At 39.8% G+C, this 13,685-nt stretch overlaps 1 protein-coding gene across 1 annotated transcript in view; it reads left to right on the plus strand.

Annotated features, from left to right (window-relative positions):
- Nucleotides 1-2,597: 2,597 nt before the first annotated feature.
- The window catches only part of C6 (complement C6), a 38,088-nt gene continuing 27,000 nt past the window's right edge, over nt 2,598-13,685 (plus strand). The window contains exons 1-8 of the mRNA XM_030567770.1: nt 2,598-2,841; nt 2,933-2,976; nt 4,034-4,193; nt 5,179-5,335; nt 7,301-7,445; nt 8,197-8,338; nt 9,201-9,339; nt 11,797-11,997. Coding sequence (XP_030423630.1) covers nt 4,051-4,193; nt 5,179-5,335; nt 7,301-7,445; nt 8,197-8,338; nt 9,201-9,339; nt 11,797-11,997 — 927 coding nt within the window. The 5' untranslated portion in view covers nt 2,598-2,841; nt 2,933-2,976; nt 4,034-4,050. The remainder of the gene's footprint in view (nt 2,842-2,932; nt 2,977-4,033; nt 4,194-5,178; nt 5,336-7,300; nt 7,446-8,196; nt 8,339-9,200; nt 9,340-11,796; nt 11,998-13,685) is intronic.

Here is a 13,685-nt window from a genome sequence, read left to right on the forward strand (position 1 = left end):
ACCCAGTCAGTAGCCAGGCTGACTGGTAATTATTCTGATTTCTTATGACAGTTTATTCAGTGCAATAATGATATGGCAAAAGGCAACAGAACATCAGTTTGCTAATTGTATCCTCGAATTCTGTAACAAGACTGCTCCAGACCAGAGACAAAACAAAAAAAGGCTGTAACCATAACTGAAAAATAATGAAATGCAGCAAACTGTCCAAGTGGTGATTTTTTTCCCCCAAATACATGTGAGACTCTGGGGTTTAATTTTGCCAGTTTCTTGGAAATATGTGTCAATGGCCTACACTGCATTGTAATCTTTAATGTGAGGGGAGTTTCTTGCTACTCTGCTGCTATCCAAGCTTCCTTCACTCCCAGTTTCTCTCGTTGGTAAAGCACTGGAGTGGAAGCCAAGAGATTTCATTTCTCTTCCTCGCTTTTCTTAGTGATCTTGGACCCCTGTTTCCCATCCCACCCTTTGCCTGTTTTGTCTATTCATACAGACAGTTCTTCAGGGTAGGTGCTATCTGTGACTATGTATGTATAGTGCCTAACACAATGGAGTCTCAATCTCAACTAGGGTGTCTAGGCACTACTGTCATATAAAAAACAACAAAGGGGTTGTAGCAATAAAATTAAACTTTTTTCTAGCGTACAGCTCAATTCTAGAGTTTAACTTGGGTTGGCAAGAAAGGGAGCCATGGAAAATGAGCACTTGGTGGTGATGGGACACACTCACCTCAACTATTCAACACTTCTATATTATTAGTTCTATTATCCAGGCACCTATGAGCCCCAGTCATGAGCCAGGACCTCTAGAGCTGTACAATACAGGACAAAAGGACTGTCCTTGCCCAAAATTGTTTACAATCTAGCATAGTCCTAGGACCTGGAAGGATCTAGTCTGTGATGACCAGATTTACAAAGGTACTAAGGCCCCTAAAGATGCAGCTAGGCACTCAATGGGATTTATAAAAGTGCCTAAACTTAAAGTCACAGGCAAAAGTGCCTAAACTTAAAGTCACAGGCATTAAGCACCTAGGGCGGCTACTGAAAATCCCACTAGGTATGTGTGCATCTTTCGGTGCCTTTGTAAATCTGGCCCTAAGTGACTGCTAGAGTGTGATGGTTCTACTAGAGAGGACGTAGCTATTGTTTGTGGTGTCTGGAATGAAGGTTACTGCTGGTTCACTAGCAGCAATCCCTATCTCTTCAGTGTGTTCAGAGCAGCCATCACACCCTCCCTCAGGAAATTATGCTTTAAACAAACCAGATAGAGAGCTCCACCGTAAAATTCATCAGTCTACCCTTCTCTTGGATGTAGTCATGAAGGAGAATTACCAACACCTCGTACTTCCCTCATTAGTCTTTGTGTCCACTGAAGGCCCAGTTCAGGACCAGATGCAAAGAAGCAGTTTGAATAATCTCAGTCCTGGAGCAGTTTGCCTGTTTGGTCTTTGGCTTTTTTGGGAGATCAACTTTCCCTCCAAGGCCTTCTGGAGAATATACGGGTTTGATATTCTGTGCTGGATTGGACCCTATGTATTATAATTTGTGTCTACTAATACAATTTGTTATGGAACTTGTCACACCTTAGTGGAATTTCACTAGCTTCCTACCTAAACCAATTGTTCTCAAATTGGGAGCTGAATTGTATTGAGATATTATCAGGCATATCAAGGAGATCTGCAACACTTGGCATTAATTTGACTTAAGTAGGAATCAGGAACTGACATCCTCATGACAGAAGTGGCAGTCCAGGAATACCAAAGAGGAGTAGTAGCTATTCTGTCATGTATGGGCAGGAGCATTCGTTACTACCCCATTCCTTTACAGTGAGATATTTTTCTGAGATGTGGAGGTTGATTGTTTCATTGCATAACTCTGTGTAAAGAAAAGAGCAGACTTTAACTTCCAGTAATTCTGTTACCGTGTTTATTTAATGGATGACCGTCTTCTTATGGGAAGAGGAATGGGGAAGATTGTGTCTTGCTAACTTTAATATTCAATGCTGCTTTATCAAAATCCAGAGAAAAGCGCACACAGTAGGCTTTATTTTGCCACTGGTGAAATATAAGTTTTACCAGATCTGCCTAAAAATATCTCATTATAAAAAATGATGGACCAGATTCTCAGCTGGTGTAAATTGGCATAATTGGTATTAGGCTTATGCCAGTTCAGAGCAGCTGAGAACCTAAGCAGACAGGTTTAAAGTGATTCTGTAAAGGAAAATATATATATTTACACTTGGCCATATTTTCTTCCTTGTTATGTCTGACCAACTGTTTAAATAAATCATCCTATGTCTGCTTTTCCCTGGGTTTTGCTGATAATGTTAAAGATGGCCATGCCCCGTCAGCCTTCCCACAGACATGGTAATGTATCAATACTGCAAGATAAAGTTAATTCCTTGCTGTATATGCACAATATTATGCAAATAAGCATTACTCAGCATCCTACGTTGTAGGAAAAGTGTGTGTTTGTATCCATGGGCATGTGTGTGTTTCTGAACAACCACTTTAAAATAATTGCTTATTCCCGAAGGTCTACATAGTATGAAGAGGAATTCCTAGCACAACACCAAAGCATAAGATATATTTTTAAAGGTAATCACAGAGGTGCTGGCAGTCAGCCGGCTTGTCTGAAAGCTATAATACCACCAGCGGATCTTTGATTAAACTGTAACTACAACAAACAGAACCTCTGCACCTCTTGAAAAGGCTTTGAAAAACCTTTCAAACCAGGCTGAGGTTACATAAAACTGAAACTGACTGACTTTGCAGCCAACCATCTTGTGGTAAATTAGCCAAGTGGGCTTTTTTGCTTTTGATTTCAGTGTATGTGAAGCACCAGGGTAAGTCTACTTCTTTTCAATAGATTAATTCACTTTTATAGTGTGCGTAAACTGTATATAAGTTTGGTAATTGTCAGTGTATTTATTATAGATACTCTAGCAGATCAGAACAAAGTGAGCCTTGTCTGCACACAGGTAAGGCATGAACAAAATAACATGAAAAGAATTTCAGTAGAGTTTGGTCATTTTTAGGTGGGAAGTACCATAACTGGATTTAGTAGGGAACTGGGAAGCAGGAACTCCAGGAAAGCCAGAAGTTCTAATCTCTCCTCTGCTACTTACGCACTAGCAAATCACTTAACTTCTGTGTTCAGTTGTTAAATGTGAATAATACTTTTTATCAAAAATCATCCTTCCTTCCAGGGATTAGTCATTGATATAACACTTTGAAGAGAGTTGTATATTTTCTAAATATTATTTTCTAAGGACCATTCTGTAATCTGATCACTCATCAAATACATATTAATTGATATGCAAGAATTAGTAGTGGGCCAGCATTCATCCCTGGCTTCCTTCTCTGCTGAGCCTGGGAGAGTGGGAGTTTGTAGCTTGGACAGGCAGTGAAATAAAACAGGAATTGAAATGTATTTAATGGTGCTCAAGGTAGCAAGGAAAAACTGTAGAAACAGTGGCCCCATGCAGCAAAGCACTTAAGCACAACGGTTCATTTTAAGCCTGTGACTAGTCCCATCGAAGGATTAGGGTAAAAATGTATCTGATGTTGGTTCATTGGGGGATAGTGTTCTGTTTTTTCAGGCTTAATTTGAAACAAATATTGTTCCTAATCCTGTTTTTATTCAAGCAAAATACCTATTGGGAGTACTCCTGAGTAAAGATAACAGGATCAAATTATTCTTGGTCACATACATGAAGATTTAGACAATTTCTTAATCCGAAATGGTGTTACAAATATTCATTTAGGGTTCAATCCTACTCCCATTCTAGTCAATAGTCCCTATTGATTTGTGTGACACAGGGTTGGTTCTTAAAATATTAACAGATAAATCCCTCAAACAATAATCACTTTCCAGAAATCTCAGTCAGCTACATGATATTTTGAATGAGATCTCTGCCTTACCGTACTTTCAAAGTTAAGATAATGAAAAACAAATTATTATTAAGAGAAGGGCACAAAAAATGTGTATGTTTCAAGGTATGTTGCTCTTGTGCTGAATATTCATATTTTGTGTAGCTGGACACCTTCAAACTATGGACAAGAGTATATTCATGTGCTTTATTCTCCTGGGTATGGCAATTCAGAGCAGCCAGGGATGCTACTGTGAACATTACCCCTGGGGATCATGGTCAAGCTGTTCAAAAACTTGCAATTATGGAACCCAGACCAGGCAAAGGTAGGTGTGAACGACCATATTGATTTTACCTCTTCACTTTTCTGTTTCTGGTGGACTGTTAGGAAACTATCACTTTGGGGCTGGCAAATCTAAAAGTACCCAAGGACTTGCAGTATACTGTGTACAAATCTTATTTTTCTTTTGGAAGTTGTTGCATCCATAACCTATAAGGAAAAAAGAACAGTTGGCCTGTCCCAGTGCTTAGACGATGATTAGATACGAAAATTTTAAATTCTCATCACAAAATACATTTAAAAAAAATTGAGATGTCTCCAAGTGAATCTTCCTTGCTCACGAACCTTGTAGTGAGGACGTAGAACAGCCCAATATTAATTTATTCTGGTAATGATGGGTTCAGTCCTGCATTGCTCCGGTAAGCAGTAGATCTGTGAGTGACCCACCATCATCCAAGCCAACTCAGGAGTGATATTGATGAGCGTCAGAGTGCTGCGCTCCTTGGCTGGAAGGTCCAGCCGTTGCAATGCACTGCCTTTGAACAGGTATCAAGGAGTCAAACTTGGCAGTCTCAAAAAAGCTTGTCTCGTAAATATTGAATTCTGCAACAGTGTTTTAATTCTTCAACAGAAGGTAAATCAAGTCTACCTTCGGAGCTACAGGTTTCCTTGTTACATTGGTACATCATCCAACTGGATTCTTCTTTCTTTCATGCACGGAAGCCGCTCCTTATCTGGTTATTAAAATCTGATCTTTTTCTGTTCGCATCTGCTGGCACCTTGCCATAGAGATGGACCTGAATCAAGACTCCTGTTCCATTAAACCTCGAACATGGAGGAAGTTTGGATGGATTGGATCCAAATTCACAACTGTCTGTTATCATTATAGTGATCGGAACCCAAAAACCTCAGAAGTGAACATCTCCCACCCCAAAGCTGGAAGAAGCTCGCCTCTGGATCCAAACTTTGCAGCCAGTTCCCACTTTTTAACGGGGCTCTAACTAAATTAATTTTAACTTTTTACATTTTAGGCAAATAAAAGTGGACGATTATTATAGAAAAAACTTCTGTGACCAATTATGCACAAAGCAGGAATCCTGGGCATGTAACGAGCAGGCATGTCCTATCAACTGTCAGCTTGGAGACTTTGGTCCTTGGTCGGAATGTGACCCGTGTGTTAAAAAACAAGTAGGTGGAAAATAAATTTGATGGGTGAGTGTGAGGAAATGTGACTGTTTTATTTGCATTTCAGATACTGAACCACATGGCAAACTGATTCGCACAGCCCAAGGGAATAGGGGAAATCAATAATAAATTGGCATCAGGGCAGGAATAGGAGGGAGTCAGTTAAAAGAAACAGCTCAGAATAGAGAGAGAGGTAACATGCTGGGAAACCACAAATCATTGTCATGCACACGTTCATACAAAAAGGCATCAAATCTGCCAAGTGTCCTTTCTCAAGGGGTAGTGTCATTACTTGGAACGAGTCTCCCGTAAATATAGTAAATTCTGCCATCAAAGTAACAAGTCTCTTTGGGTCACCCCAAAATGACAGAGCTGTATGAATATTTCATAGTATTTGTCAATACATTCTTAAGTGGGGAATAATTACATTGATGGGGTCAGATCATCCACATTAATGGGATTAAAAAAAAAAGATAAAAAGGGTGCAAATACTGTCCTAGTCTGGCAGTGGAAATTAAAACTGCTTCTTTCAACATTCATTCCAACTCTGCGTCTAAAGGCAAGAGTTTCAAAAGTATTTAGGCACCTAATTAAATATTTAAGATCAGATTTTCAAAGGTATTTCAGAATCCGATGAGACCAGTCCAGGTAACTAATTCTTAAGAGAGCCATGCCACCAAAATGCAGCATGAATCCAGAAAGAAGCATATAATGGCTTGCCCATCTCATGGATGCCCTGAGCCATGTGGGATTTCCCTCATGGAAAGCAGATTATCCCATTGTGGCATTTTACACTTTTCTCTGAATTATCTGGTGCTACCATTGTCTGAGACGGGATATTGGGTTAGATGGGCCATGGGACTGATCCAGTTAGGCAATTGGTATGTTCTGTGGAACTTCAGACATCTATGTGCCTAGATAATCATGCTTCCTGCAGCAACGCAGGCTACCAAACTGCTCCGCCCAAGTGGGATGTGTGGGGAAGCATGGATGTTTTCCTTAGGAGGTGATTTAGCTCATGTGGCATTTGTGTGGAGAAGGTGCTCTGCCATCATCCTGCACCATCTTCTCTCTAGAGCCAGGCAGAGCTGGTACAGAGAGGGACAGCAGAAATCGAGAAACACAGCAGCAGCCCCACATGCAAACACCAAGAGCTTCAGGGAGCAATAACTCATATCTTCATGGTGCATTTTTTAAACTTTACAGAAAAGGGGTACTGGAATAATTTGTATAGTGGGGGCTTCCAGAACCACTGAACCAAGCTGTAAAGCCTGTATATGTTGGAAACCACTTCAAGCCAAGGGGTGCAGCAACACCCCTAGTATCTCTGGTTCCAGCACCTATGGTACAGAACCCTCAGTCCCTCTTGTTTACTCAGTTTGTGTTTAGAAACATATATATGAAATACTGCCTTGTTTTTAATCACATAGATAGTGATACAGTGTATTTTTCTGTTTCAAGCTGAAAAATTGGCTTGCATTGGTGATCTGCTCCACTCCACCCTCATACACTTTCCCCTCCAGCCTTGTACAAATCTGTCTCTGGGCTCTGGATGATGCTTGGCAGCTTTATATAAATGACCTTGAAGACAGAAGGGTGTGATTTTTTCAAAACAAATACAAAGATAAGACTAAATAAATTCCAAATTATTGGAAAGGATGACATGGGCTGAGAGATGGTGCATAGAACTCAGCATAGTTAATATAGTAATGCAGTTCTGGATCACAAATAATCACAAACAGTGAAGCCTAGAAGGAAACATGATCATGACTGCAAACAAAGATACATAGTGGGTCTGATTCTGCTCTGCCTAACCCTGGAGTTACACCCACGCAATTCATGCAACTCCAGTTCTAGTCAGCAGCAACCAGCTGTTTATAGCTCTGCCCACTGCTCGTTAATACTGTCCTCCTAGTGCATAGGTAAACACAAAAATAACCCCTCTGTTTTTCCTCTGTTTCCTTTCAGTTTCGTGTCAGGTCCTTGCGGCGCCCATCTCAGTTCAGGGGACAGGCCTGTACTGAACAATTGGTGGATTTCCGGAGGTGCTTCCCAACTAAACTTTGCAACATAGAGGAAGTTGATTGCAGGAATAAGTTCCAGTGTGAAAATGGTAATAGTGCTATTCACTCCATAACCACTAAATCAGATGTTCAAATCAAAATAATAGAGGTAATAGGCTGCTTATTTGAAAAATGCCATGCTGTGTGTACTCTCCAAATCCTTCATATGCATTTGTGGAGTTTTGGAAAGACGTTAAAGAGAATGGTTTGCCAAGGCATTTGTGTGCAAAATAGGAGCTTTATATCTTTGTGCTGCTTCCTTCTGTCTTCATTGTGTCTGCAAGAAACTTGAGCCAGGGCAGATTGTCCGGTGAGCTCTGTTTACTGAAGAACAGCAGTGCTCTAACAAGAAGAGATTCTTTGCATGGGTTCTTCTGTGTGTGTACATGGCTCCGTACAGTTTTAGGACTTGTTTTGTATCAGTTTAACTGAACTAGTGCAAAGTTCTGGGTGGATATTCTTAAGTAGATTTAAAGGTGGCTTATATAGGTTTAGCTTTGGCCTGTTCCTCAATCAAAATAAGCCCGAGTTAAACCAAAGAAAGTATGTTCACATAGGCTTTTGGCAAATCTTAAGTTAAACCAGGGCAATTCTGCATGTGACCAACCATTAGAACAAGAGAATCTGCTCCCAGCTAGAACAATGAAGGCATTTCTGTTATTTCCTTAGAGTTCTTTTCTTCCTGCAGTCTCATACCTCCCAATTATTGAAGCATTAGAAGCATCTCTGTCTTACCCTCATTCTAATGGACAGACCTATCATATGAAAAATATTTTGGCTTCTGTGGTTTCTCTGGAACAGGTCGCTGCATTGCCAAAAGTTTGGAGTGCAATGGAGAGAACGACTGTGGGGACAACTCGGATGAAAGGGACTGTCGACGCAAAAAGACCGTGTGCAACAGGAGATATGAGAATATCCCCAGTGTACAGTTAATAGGCAATGGGTATGTTGCTTCTGCTTGCCCTTTTCAGGTTATGGTGTTTTTATCTCATTAACATTTATGTAAATGAGGTTTAGTCTCTGAAGGCTGCACTGGTACATTAGTGAATCCAACTGCACCAAATACCTGGTATCTTTTTATTAAGAATATCAAAAAATTATAAGAATATAATTAAGCACAGAGGCACAGCACTCGCTTGCTTCTTATACAGGATGCAATAGAGAGAGCCATCCAAGCACTAGTCTCTGGGGAGTTGGGCCCCAACCCATGGGCCCTCTTGGCAGCCTGGTCTCCTCACAATGTAACTGCACATTTCTGATGTGTCTGAGCCCTTCTGTCGGTTGGAGAATGTTTCCCTAAACATCTTTTATTCTGCACTACATGTGAATTTCTTTGATTAGATTTTTACCCAAAATCATTTTAAAGTTGTTTTGTTTGCTACAGTCAGCTGAAAAGAACAATTTTACTGGGTGACTGTTTGCAACTCTCTCTTCTGCCATAGAGTGCTTCTAATTCAGAATTAACCCCAAAGACCCAAAGCATAGCACAGAAGGGATATATGTGCAGCCTCTTCAGACATTACAGCTCTAGGTACTCCAGTTCCCCAGTGATGAGTGTGACATAGGGTTCTGGATCAATAGAGACAGAAAAGCGGGAAAGTATAGGTGCATTTTTGAGATGCATTCTTCATGAGTTTGGAACTCTTGTAGGAAGAATTTCTTTCAAAGCATCAACATAAAATCCTTTAATTAGATCCTTAGTTGATGTTAACCTACATTCTCTTCAGCTATGCTGATTTACACCAGGTTTTAGCCCTATTATTTTTCCATGTCTTTTTAACTTCTGAAAATTACTTTCTTTCTAGTTTTCATCTTCTGGCTGGAGAGAACCGAGGAGAAATCCTTGATAACTCATTCAACGGAGGAAAATGCACAACTGTAAAAGGCAATGACACAAGGAAATCATTTCGTGTTCCTGCAAATCTTGAGACTATCCGCTTTCAGGTACTGTCTGAGGAGTAAAGCCACTAAACAACAGCTCTGCTATGAGATGTCCATATGAGAGAGATGGATGTGTTACACAGTGATATATTCTAGATTATGACTCAGGAATAGAACCTAAGGGCTATGACCAGGGTACAGTAACTCCTCACTTAACGTTATAGTTATGTTCCTGAAAAATTCAACTTTAAGTGAAACGATGTTAAACAAATCCAGTTTTTCTTTAATATTTAATGTAAATGGGGGGGGTTTAGCTTCCAAAGAAATTTCCAAAGAAATTAGACAAAAGGCATTATGTACTGTACAGTACAGTACTGTGGTTGGGAAGTGCTCCTGGCTTACCCCACACAGGCACAGCTCACTACAGGCAAAGATACCTTTGCAGTGGCAGCTTCCCCGGAGAAGAACAGGCTCTGACTTTGCCGGGGGATTCTCCAGGCCCACCTCTTCCTGTCCTCGCTCCACTCCAGGCCCACCTCTTCTCATCCCCACTCCACCTCCTCTCTGGAGCAGCCGCATCCCCCCTCCTTCCCCCCCCTCTGAAGTCCTAAGCGCTGCCAAACAGCTATTTGGTGGTGGGGGAAGTGCTGGGAAGGAGGCAGAGGAGGCAGAGAAGAGGAACTTGTGCAATGTTCCCTTGTAAAGTCACTGCTCTTTCACAGAATCTTACAAGCAGTAGACAGAGCACGCAGCCAAACAATGTTATAAGGGAGCATTGCACAACTTTAAACGAGCATTTTCCCTAATTGAGCAGCGATGTAACTTTGAAACAATGTTAAGCAGGAAGACGTTAAGTGAGGAGTTACTTTACATCACTTTGGAGACAGATCGCCACAGATCTTTATTGATGATGTTGGAGAAAAACTCAGTTCTCATTCTTTGGTTGAGGGCAGCAAAATCAAATACTTTATTTATTCTCAAGCCATTGCAAAGAGGGAGGGAGTGCCCTAGGACACAGGGTTTCCCCCTCCTAGGCAGGTCTCTCCACTAGTAAATAATTACAGCAAGCATTTATACTTTTTTGTTACCTACAATAATGAGCAACAGCTGCATTTTATTTATACATAGGCCATCTTGTTATCTTATTTTTCTCAGTTCTATTCAGACACCAATTTACATTCCTCATTATCGACACAAGATCTCAACGACTTCTCCCACAGTTCTTTCCCACTCACCTCACACAATCCCAGTGACACAAGATTGCAACTACTTCTTCCACAGTTCTTTCCCACTCGCTTCTACAAATCTCGCATTATTAGGGTTACAGCTAGCCTAACTCTTGCTAACGGAGACTGTCTTGCATTAAGATCCCCTACAAATCCCTGTCAGTTCTTTCTCTACTTCCACAATGTCAATGGCAGCTCTGTTGATGGAATAAGGGCAAAGTGTGCAACAAGGTCCATGCTATGGATGAGGTTCACATTGCAGATTGTCCTATCTGCAGCCGTATTTTTTATCAGTGACACAAGAGGTGTGATTGCACAAAGACCACACTTCCAAAGGCGCTTTGTAAAGAGCTTAACTGGATTTGCATGTACACAGCTTGTAGATTTAGTAGCCATCCAGGTTCAAGTGTAGAAGAGTGAAGAAATGTTTAAGTATGGGAGAAGCAAATTGTTTTGCTCCATGTCTCTGCAAAGCTGCCCTCATGACATAGTGAGTTTTCATCCACCAATAGAGATTAGCAAATTACAGAAGGTTTTGAGGTTTGTGCTGTATGTGCATCTGGATCTGTATATACATGTATACAACATGCTTTGGGCTGGAAAGGTCATTGGACCAGAATCTCCCTCTTACGTTCCAGTGCTTTGTAGTTTGAAATAGGCTAGAGATTCTATGAGAATAGCCTTGCTCATAGTATTTCAGTTCTTTCCGTCCTGCTCCCAGCTTAAATCAAAGAGTGAAGCAGCGTGCAGAACAAGAAATGGACAAAAGCCCAATCAAACTAACATGAACTGAACTTTATCAAATTTCCCAAAATGTTTTATTTTGGATTTGCTTGAGTTTGGGCTGAAAATGTGGATCATTTCTTGTTTTTTGCAAATCAGTTGTCTCATCCCTTGCAAGTAACTTCGTACATGCAACTGCAGAAGGGCTGAGCTCCTTTGAATATGAACAGCTTTGAAAAGCATGTTGAAAGTGGGAAATATTAAGGCTTTTCAGACACATTTTCAAAGTCTGACGTCAGTTGCACTTGAAACTTTGTACATTCAAATATGTATTTGATATATAAATGAATAACTGCATGCAAAAACACCAATTTCACCTATTTCCATATCCAAATGCCTTTCTGTGCGTATACCTTTTGCACACTTTAACCATCAGCTTCTAAAAACAGTCCGTCATGTAATGAATGGACTTATTTTGTCATTTTGTCATTCAAATGTGTTGCTCCCAGAAAATTTTAGAACTTCATTATTTAACAATATTCCAATGAACAACCCATTTCTGCTTCTTTAGGTGGAAAATGAAGAGGATGATGTAGCATCGGATTTCTATCAGGATATAATTCCTCTGCACACAGAATCTGCTAGTTATGCTTCACACACTGGCTCTGGAAGAAGCTCTTCTGGGATCCCAGGTTTCTTCTCAAAAAAGAGACGTGTAAAAATCACATCATCTTCCTCCTTCAAGGAAGCCATTGAAGCCTCATATAAAAAGGTATAATAAACTAGATCTCATATTTATTATTTCTTTCATTCTCCATTTGTTCAATTCCAGGAATGGCAGATCTTCAAAAGATTACATTTTACAATCAAGCTAGCACAAAATTTATTCTATGCTAAATGAGAGAAAGGAAAATGGGTACTCAGGGCTGAAATGATTGTCAAACCCAGATTACCTCTTACTTTAAGAATAGGCAATTTTGTTCACTTGAGTGAAATATAAACTTTGTTTTTTCACACATGGGTTATCACCTTGCCCTTAAATGACTTCTAGGAAATAGAACCACATCTTATACCCATAAAATTTCATTGGACTTGCATATAAATAAGAATTTTTTCTTCCTTATGCCACAAGAGATACCTATAATATACCTTTAAACGCATACATCTGTGTGGAAAAGTACCACATCAACACATCATAGGTTACCTCTCTTCTAAGAGTACATCAGAGCTGAGACTAACAGGTCAGGTAACCCTGCCCTTCACTCCAAGCCTGGACAGTCAGTTGAGAAAATGGCCTAGATGAAATAAAGTTCAACCAGGATTTATGATTCTATAAATATGGGAATAAATCCACATTATTTTTCACCTCTGGTTACTCTCGCCTTATAATACCGGAGTCTTGGAACTGTCAAGTTATTGGTAGTCTATCCAATAGTTATTGAACTAGAGCATACTTTGATTCAAAGATTTCCAGTGATACAGAATCCCTGGTAAACTGTCCAATGGTTAATCACCCTCACTATTTTTGTTGTTTTTTAAATAGCACCTTATATCTAATCTGAATTTGTCCAGTTTCACTTTCTAGCAATTGGATCTTGTTATATATTTGTTGGCTAAATTGAACAGCCTGATACTATCAAATTTCTGTTTCCTGTGTATACACTTACAGACAGCAATAAAGTCACCCCTTGACCTTCTTGCTGATAAATTAACTAGATTAAGCTCCTTGAGGGTCTTTCTATAAAGCATTTTTCAAATCTTTTAATCATATTCATGACTCTTCTCTGACCCTTCTCAAATTACATAACATGTATTACTTGTCCTATTCTGTATGTTAAATTTAGGAAGAGCTGTGATAAAGTTATCTAGTTTTCAAAGGCACAAGCCTTTAAGACCATTCCTTGTGAATTAATTGGTTAATAACTGCACAGTTCGTAGGATCAAAGTGCTATACAATGCAAAGTATTGCCATTATTTCTTCTTACTGAACTCCTACCCTGCCATGAAAAGGAACATTGCTTTGAGACCAATTGATTGTCAGGATGTACCAGAAGTATTTGGCAGGTCAATAACTGCCTGTTCTAAAGTCCATTGAAATCAGCAGAGAGGCTCGTTCAGATTTTAATGGATTTTGGATTAAGCTGGTTTGCTTTGATAGGTGATCCTAATACACTGGGCAACGGTAAATTGGTTAAGATTGAGTTTGAACTACTTAATTCAAGAAACCATTCTCCACAAAAACAGGGTAGTTTCGATATGTAGCACTTTTCTTTGCTACTTATATATGTATTTGAATCCAAAATGAATGAACACAAAATCACAAAAATGCTGACATTAGCATATCAAATAAAACATGTGGCTTATGATGTTTTTAATAAAAGGATAATTTCCCCCCAATATGAAAAAAAATCATAGTTGTTTTTAATGTCTGCAATGAAGCGATAAGCTTCTTCCAAAAAC

Source organism: Gopherus evgoodei, chromosome 6 (assembly GCF_007399415.2).
Source record: "Gopherus evgoodei ecotype Sinaloan lineage chromosome 6, rGopEvg1_v1.p, whole genome shotgun sequence".
In the NCBI taxonomy this organism is placed as follows: Eukaryota; Metazoa; Chordata; order Testudines; family Testudinidae; genus Gopherus; species Gopherus evgoodei.